General features: G+C 39.1%; 1 protein-coding gene across 1 annotated transcript; it reads right to left on the bottom strand.

Moving 5' to 3' along the window:
• Positions 1-7,212: 7,212 nt before the first annotated feature.
• On the bottom strand, positions 7,213-7,929 carry LOC149241329 (17.8 kDa class I heat shock protein-like). The gene has a single exon (XM_089373934.1). The coding sequence runs from the start codon at positions 7,912-7,914 to the stop codon at positions 7,438-7,440; it is 477 nt and encodes a 158-aa protein (XP_089230060.1). The 5' UTR covers positions 7,915-7,929; the 3' UTR covers positions 7,213-7,437.
• Between the last annotated feature and the right edge of the window lie 1,308 nt (positions 7,930-9,237).

Below are 9,237 nucleotides of genomic sequence, written 5' to 3'. Positions count from 1 at the left end.
GGAATAAGAGTTCGAAAAGTGGAATTGGCTGCACTTGGGATTCATCCGGACATTCTGATTGCTTCCACCATATTGACCAAATTTGGGCCCATGAGTTCGAAGAAGTGAATAAAGAATTCACTAGACCATCCATCAGGCTCTAGACTCTTTTCCTTAGCAATCTCCTTTAGTGTTTGAAGCAGCTCCTCCACGGTGACTGACTCATCCATCACTGTAGTGTTCTCAACACTGACCCATGTAGGAAAGTAATCCTCTAAGTAATTAGGTATTGTTTCTCCAAAACCAGCTAGCCTCTCACATTGTTCAAGAAGTATGGCCATATGGTATATGCTACATACCGAGAAAAAATGATGCGGATGTTGGAATTGATGTTCGATGATGTGGTGGTGTAGCTCCTGCCACAGAGGGACGAGACGAGACGGAATCTGACGCCAATGAGTATTTTCAAATTTATTTAACAAAAAAAAAAAACAAACAAACAAACAAAACCATTTTAACTAATAAATAAAATAGGTTTTTTATTTAAAAATATTTAAAATAATTTAATTTAGAAAATTTTAAAAATAATATGTTTAATATTATTTCCAAATAATTAAATTTAATTTTAACTTTTAATTTAATAGATATTGGTTTTTTTTACTTTTATAAAAATACTTGTCACTCTTTCCATTCACAAAACTTTTTGGTCACTCTTTTAATTCACAAAACTTTTTGTTTTGTAATGTTAGATGGAGTAACATCTAAAAAAATTATATCAAAAATCTATTACAAAATCTATTAATAAGCTCCGTAATTTTCACGCTCTCTCTTCTCAAAAACAAATCTCATTGCCCTGATGATGGACTCACTAAGCTAGTTCGAAACGTTGGTTTCAAAACTGTTTACAGGTTTTTCCTCAAAATAAAAAAATTTCAAAGGAGCTCAATAAAAAATCAATAACATAAAATATACACAACAAAAAAATTTCAAAAAATACCACTATATTCGTTTACAAGTCCTCTTCAAAAGGGTACTCTTGGATTTTCAATTTATTTAAGGAGTAAAAAAAAAACTTACGTGAAAACATGTGTCTCCTAAACGTAATTGAAATACTACTTCGTTAACTTCGAAAAATAATAAAAAAAAATATTAATTTTGCACAAAAAATTAAATTGTTGATATGAAAAAATTAGTTCTCTCCGTGTAGATCATGTTCATATATATATATTTAAAATTACACTTTTTCTACTAAGTTATGCTACGTGAACACACACATATCTATTAAGTTTTGTGAAAATTTTCAAGGACATATATTGCATTTAATGGAAAATTGAGAGATTATACGACACTAAATATTTTTGCAAAAAATATCATTAGGACAACAACATAATTCTCTACATATTGTCTTTTTACTCCGAATCAAAATTCATAATTCTTATATGAATTTTGAGGGGTGCAATTTGATAAAAGAGGAAAAACTTGAAATTTCATTGCCACATTTGGCCCAAAAGTGTAACCCATCTTCATGCTTTCACCCTACTAATTTTTTGTTTTAAGTTTTATTTCCTTTTTATTTAACTTTTTTATTTTAATTTTTTTTTCTTTTTCTTTTTCTATTGTTTCCATTTTCATGAATTATAGTTTTTTCTCCTTATTTTCAATTTAAGATGACTTATTATTGTATTAAAAACATATTTTAATAATTCTTATTTTTGTTTGTCAATTTCTCTGTGATCCTCTAGCATTGAATTTTGGCTTGAGGAGTCGCGACCCAGCGCATCTAAGTCGTCAAAGTCACCCGAGGATCGCACCCGACATGGGTCACACCAACCCTTAGCTCACTATATTTTTTAGTGATCCAGATTTAAACAGAGACACAACAAATTACAGAAATAATCATAAATACAGAGATGCAACAAAAATAATACTTCATTTCATTAATGTAAAATATCGAAATATGCTTACAAACAGAAATGGAAATAAACTAGCTCGGGCGATGGTAGCTTATCTCTGAGGAGAGATGTGGCGGCTACATGTCTCTGAATTGATTTACAATGAGGCTTGAAGGCCTATTTATTGTTGAGAAACAATGGAAAACCATAAAAATCCAAAAACCTAACCCTAGGAGATGAAGCATCAAACTATAGGCCCCGTTTTGGGTAAATTGGTACATCAACTTCCCGAGGTCGTAACTTTTGCATACGATCTCCGTTTGACACGCACAATACCTCGTTAGAAAGATATATCCGAGGACTACAACTTTGGGATGAGCAACATCGGTCCATGGACCCATGTTGCTCCCATTTTAACCAAGAAATGTCGTTTAGGGCCCGAACATTTGCTAAAAATAGTAAATTGTGCTATAATTAAGGAAATTGAAAAACAGAAAGAAACAATGGTGGGGGTCCAAGTGGAATTGGCGGGTGGCCACCAATATCCACTTGGATCATTCCTCGCCCCTTAGGAAGCAATGGTCCCCATTGCGTTGAGTTCCTCCATGAGATGAGAAAACTTCTGTTGAACTTGGTCCCTGGTGAGCCACTTGTCCTGGTGAAAGAGTTGGCCTGCTCTGAAAACTCGATACAGTTGGATCTTCTGCTGGCGAGTGTGCTTGATTTGCGTGTCCATGATCTGATCAGTTGCAGCTTGTTCCATGCAATATGGATTTAACTATGTTGGTGTGAGTTGTTCTGCAATGTCGGATGTGTTTAATAATAGTGGAAAGTATAGCCGCAGGCAGTCCACAATGAACATTGGGTGTAGGCCAAGGAATGGGGGAACGTTGAGCTCAAATGCATTGTCTCCTAAAACCTTGGTAATGGTGTAAGGACCATATTGGAGTGGTCTGAGTTTCTCATAGGCTCCAGTAAGGCATTCCTTTTGAAAATGCAACCACACTTTGTCGCCCACCTGAAACTTGTGTGGCACCCGATGTTGATCATGTCGTTGCTTGTACTTGGCATTTGATTTTTCCATAATATCCTGGACCTGCTAGCGGATATGTTGGATGTGCTCAATGAAGCTATTTTCCTTATTTGTTTCGAACTGGACATGAGCCGAATCTACCTGAGTAGTTGCAAATGGCATGGCCACATCAATGGGACATAGTGGTTGGAATCCCAAGCCCACCTGAAAAGGGATGTGGCCAGTGGAGTTGTGGAGAGCCCAGTTATAGCTATGTTGAACATAGGGGAGGCTGTCATCCTATGTGTGTGGATGCTATGATTTGTACATGTCCAGAATGTGTATGATCATCCTGTTGACAACCTCTGTCTGGCCATCAGTTTGAGGATGGAAGGTTGTGGACTTAATGAGTTTGGTGTCCAGCATCGACCAGAGACTAGACCAAAATGTACTGAGGAACCTGCTGTCCCGATCTAAGATGATAGATTGTGGGATCCCAAAGTGTACCCACACTCGTTCAAAGAAGAGTTTAGTAGTAGCTTCTGTTGTGATATTCTTCTTGCAGGCTGCCATAATGGACATCTTCGAGAACTTGCGATGACAACAAAAACACAATCACTTCCATGCTTACTAGAAGGAAGGCTCGACATGTAATCCATGGAGATGGATTCCCAAGGTCAACTAGGGGTAGGAAGCGGAGTATAGAGGCCTTGCTTCTTGATGGTTGGTTTGGCAATGGCGCAGGCAATACAGGATTTGATATACTTCTTGACATCATGTCAAAGATTCGCCCAATAGAAATACTTCTGCAGTACTGCCACTTTTTTCTCAACCCCAAAATTCCCAACAACCCAACTGTAGTGTGCTTCCAAAATCATCTTGGCACGCTCGCTTGAAGGAACACAAAGGTGACCCAGGTGGCATAACAAGTTATCCTGGAGGTGAAAATATGGAACATGTTGACCCTCCAAGAGTTTCTGGTATGTGTGGCCGAATTCTGGGTCGCTTTTGTAGAGAAGTGGCCAATCAGAAGTCTCGTGCCCACAAGAGTTGAGAATGGTGGTTAACGCCATGATCGGTGGTTGACTGAGGCAATATGCAACATTATTGGTGGTACCCTTCTTATACTTGATATTCAAATGGAATTGTTGCAGGTATGTGGACCACTTATGATGGCGATCATTTTGCAACTTCCCTCGGGTCTGTATGAACTGCAGGGGCTAGTGGTTTGTGTGGATGACCGTTTCCTTCCCCAAAATGTACTGCTTCCATTATCGGTAAGCCTGCACAATGGAATACATCTCTTTGTCACAAGTGGGATACTTCTGGATTATGTCTGAAAGTGTCTCACTATGATATGCCACTAGATGCCTGTGTTGAGTAAGGACTACCCCAATAGCATAGTCAGAGGCATCTATCTCGATTTCAAATGGTCGTTGCAAGTCTAGTAATGTGAGCACTGGGGCCAAGTAGAGGTGATGTTTTAACTCTGTGAATTCCTTCTATTGAGATTCAGACCAAAAGAATTTTTCTTTCGCTCCTCCCTTGGTGACTTGACTCAAGGGTCAAGTGATATGAGAAAATCCCAACATGAACTTGCAGTAGAAGTTGGAAAGACCCATAAAGTTGTGGAGCTCTGTCAGAGTGGTTGGAGATGGCCAATCCCGAATTATTTGGACCTTGGCTGGATCCACATGCACCCACCCTTCATCAACAATGTATACCATCTACAGAACTTGGGTCATACCAAAAGTGAATTTCTATAAATTGGCACATAACTTGTGTTATCATAGTGTTTGGAGAACCCATCAGATGTGGTGGAGGTGCTCTTCCCAACTCTCGCTGAAGATCAGGATGTCATCCAAGTATACCACTACAAATGAGTTGGTGAATGGGTGCAAGATGTCATCCATTAGCCTCATTAAGGTTGCAGGAGCATTCGTCAACCTGAAAGGCATAACCAACCATTCAAAAAGGCCCTCCTTGGCTTTGAAGGCAATGTTCCACACATCGAAGGGTTCGATTGGTACCTGGTGATATCCTGACTTCAAATTGATCTTGCAGAAATATTTTGCCCCCTTCATTTGGTCAAGAAGGTCATCAATCCATGGGATAGGGTACCTATTTCAGATAGTGATCTTGTTCAGTGCCTGATAGTCAATACAGAGTCTCCAAGTCCCATCCTTCTTTTGTACCAACACAATTGGGCTCCCACAAGGCGATGAAATCAGTCGGATGTGAACTTTCTGCATCAGCTCTTGAATCTGCCTCTTGATTTCATTGTTCTCCAGAGTGGAGAGCTAATAGATTGGTCCGTTGGGCAGCGGTGCACCTGGGGTCAGATCGATGGAGTGCTTGACCTGACAGTGTAGAGGAACCCCTACGGGGGAGGTGAAGTTGTCCTCGTACTCCTCCATGACCTTTTCCATATGTAGTTGTCGTGATGAGGGGCCTTGTCTGGAAGTCATGGCCACCATATTCTACTTTCCTTGAGGGCGTATCATCAGGAAAACAAATTTCCCGGTTTTGGCAATGAGCTTACTGCATTGTTTTTTGCAGTAACCAAGGAGATAGCGGTAGGTGGTGCTACCTCCGGTATCCTGTACAACTTATTTCCCAAAGTAATAATAACAACACGCGGCCTTGACTCATACACATCATGTCGCTTCCACAAGTATGGTTGGCCTAATAATACATCACAAACATCAAGGGGAGCAATGTCACACAATACCTCATTTGTGAAGGGCTTGATGTTGTATGGAAGGTGACACTACTGGCTCACGCAAAGAACCTATCCTTGGTGAAGCCACCCGATGGTGTACGGTTGTGGATGTGTTGTGGTTGGTAAGCCCAGTCGCTTCACGACCTCTGCCGAAATGTGGTTCTTTTAGCTCCCGCTGTTGATAATGAACTGTAGTGGGGAGCCCTTTACCCACATCTGGGAGTGGAAGAGGCACTCCTCCTCCTCTGGATATTTTCCTCCTTCTAGATCTTCATGGTGGCAACGGTTGCGTTTGGCTCCGAATTTAAACAGGAACACAACAAATTATAGAAATAACCATAAATATAGAGATGCAGTAGAAATAATACTTCATTTCATTAATGTAAAACGCTGAAATATGCTTACAAATAAAAATGGAAATAAACTAGCTCGGGCGATGGTAGCTTATCTCTTAGGAGGGATGTGGCAGCTACATGCCTCTGAACTATCTTAAAATGAGGTTTGAAGGCCTATTTATTATTGAGAAACAATGGAAAACCCTAAACATCCAAAAACCTAACATTAGGAGATGAAGCACCAAACTATGGGCCCCGTTTTGGGTCAATTGGTACATCAAATTCCCAAGGTCGTAACTTTGGCATGCGATCTCCGTTTGACACGCACAATACCTCGTTAGAAAGATTTATCCGATGAATACAACTTTTGGATGAGCAACATCAGTCCATGGGTTTAGGGCCTCAAAACGGCTCCGGAAGTTTAGGACCCGAAAAACTGCTAAAAAATAATAAATTGTGCTACAATTAAGGAAACTGAAAAATTGAAAGAAACAATGTTGGGGGTCCAAGTGGAATCGGCAGGTGGCCACCAATATCCACCTAGATCATTCCTCCCCCCCTTAGGAAGCAATGGTCCCAATTGCATTGAGTTCCTCCATGAGATGAGGAAACTTCTGCTGAACTTGGTCTCTGGTGAGCTACTTGCCTTGGTAAAGGAGTTGGCCTGCTTTGACAACTCGATACAGTTGGATCTTCTACTAGCGAGTGTGCTTGATTTGTGTGTCCATGATTCGATCAGTTACATCTTGTTCCATGCAATCTAGATTTAACTCTGTTGGTGTGAGCTGTTCTACAATGTCGGATGTGTCTAGTAATGGTGGAAAGTATGGCCGAAGGCGGTCCACATTGAACACTTGGTGCAGGCCAAGGAATGGGAAAATGTTGAGCTCACATGCATTGTCTCCCATAGCTTTGGTAATGGTGTAAGGACCATATTGGAGTGGTCTGAGTTTCCAATAGGCTCCGGTAAGGCATTCCTTTTGCAAATGCAACCAGACTTTGTCGCCCGCTTGAAACTTGTGTGGCACCCGATGTTGATCATGTCGCTGCTTGTACTTAGCATTTGATTTTTCCATAATATCGTGGACCTACTAGCGGATATGTTGGATGTGCTCAATGAAGCTATTTTCCTAATATGTTGGATACGAGTTTAAAAAAAAATGAAACCTTTTACACAAAAAACATGCGAGCATTTTATGGTCCATATTGTTTGATAGCAGTGGAACATGTCAGTTTGTAAACAAAAATGAAAATCTTTTACAGAGCACATCAGAAGCCTGAACCTGCGTCTCCTTTTATTATATTACTCCAAAACATACAACACATACTATATACATGCAAGCACATTGCAATCGATGGAATAACTCGGGATGGGAATGGATATGTTTATTCTATCAATTGGAGAACCGCTTCCTACACACATATATATACATTATGTAACCGCTTCTTCTACAGCCACAGCAGGTCCAGTATGACATCTTCATACCGCGTGAGAGGTCAACCAGAGATCTCGATGGATTTGGGTTGCGGAGGTTGGGGTTCAGGCTGCTTCGGCACTGTCACTGTCAGCACCCCGTTTTCCATGCTCGCCTTTATCTCTTCCACCTTCACATTCTCCGGCAGCCGGAAACGCCGAAGGAATTTTCCACGGGATCGCTCAATGCGGTGCCATTTGTCGTTCTTGTGCTCTTCTTCTTTGCTGCGCTCCCCGCTTATCTGCAGAACTCTTTGCCCCTCTTCCAACTCTATTTTCACCTCTTCCTTCTTCAAACCTGGAAGATCAGCTTTGAAAATGTGCGCCTCCGGCGTTTCCTTCCAGTCGATCTGGGTATTCGCTACGGCAGAAGCTTCCCTTACAAATTGCCCAGATGGTCCCCCGCTGGCCAGATCTGTGAATGCTTGGAAAGGATCCCACAATTCCAAGGAGAAGGGATCGAATGATCTCCTGCCGAAAAAGCTGGGAATTATCGACATTTTCAACTAGTAATGAATTACTGCAATATATGCGATTGGAATGAATATAGAAACACAACACTCTGATCTTAGTGTTTGGATTTCAATTTCAAGATCGATCTCGGATTATACCAGAAGAGATGTTGGTTTCTATTTTTATAAGACGAGGAGGAACAATCTAGTAGACTCTATCGGGCGGGTTCGAGAGGATTCTCAAATGCTCTTAGGATACTTTACTATTATTGTACACCTGTAAGCTCCAGACCATTCCGAAAGTAAGGTTTCAATTTTCACTTTGCAATATTATTGTTATTTAACCCTTGTACATCCAGAATCGTCCAGGTAATTAGGTATTGTTTCTCCAGAACCATCTAGCTTTTCACACTGTTCAAGAAGTATAGCCTACGGTAACCGGTGTGGATGTCAGAATTAAAGTTTGATATGTGGAGGCGTAGCTCCTGCCACCGAGGGGCATTTTTTCTCATTGGCTATTTTAACGTTTGAATAGTGGGAAAAATAAAAAAGCTTAGTTTAATTAATAAATAGGAAGGATAAAAAGGTGTTTTTTTTTTTCTTCTGTTCATAAATTTTAAAAATTAAGTTTAAATGGTTTAATTTATTAAAAATTAAGTTTAAATGGTTTAATTTATAAAGTTGGTGTTTTTTAGTTTTTTTGGTTCTCAATTACTTATATATTTAAAAATTTATTTTAAATAATAAAAAATTAGAAAACAAATTTAATTAGTTCGAAACATCCATCCAATCTTAATTTTGTGATTAATTTAAAAAAAAGTTATTTAAATTATGCTCACAAAATATATTATAAGTTACATTCTGAAATATAAACAATCCTCTATATAAATTTAAATCCGCTTTATATCAATTAACAGGATTAACCCGTGCTGGGTTTTGTAGTATTTGAAAATTATTTAAATCCACTTTATATTAATTAACCGGATCAACTAGTGCATATAAGCAATCCTCTATGTAATTTTAAATCCACTTTATATTAATTAACCGGATCAACTAGTGCATATAAGCAATCCTCTATGTAATTTTAAATCCACTTTGTGTCAATTGACCAGATTAACCAACTATGGGTTTTGTAGTATTTTAAAATTATTTAAATCCACTTTATATCAATTCACTCGATCAACAAGTGTTGGGTTTTGTAGTATTTGGAAATTATACATGCCACGATTACTATTGTTTCATTTTATTTTATTTTTACGAAGAACCAGCACATTATGATATCTCATAATCTAGATTACAAAAAGCTTTCTTATGCCTGAGGCAGGAACACAAAAAAGATATCGATTCTCGGAATTACAAAAAAAAAAAAGG

Source organism: Pinus tabuliformis, chromosome 8 (assembly GCF_031772625.1).
Source record: "Pinus tabuliformis cultivar Carrire ecotype Pingquan chromosome 8, CPIR1, whole genome shotgun sequence".
Lineage (NCBI taxonomy): Eukaryota > Viridiplantae > Streptophyta > Pinopsida > Pinales > Pinaceae > Pinus > Pinus tabuliformis.
Note: the sequence above shows the minus strand (reverse complement) of the source record. Positions and strands in the feature narration are given on the sequence as shown.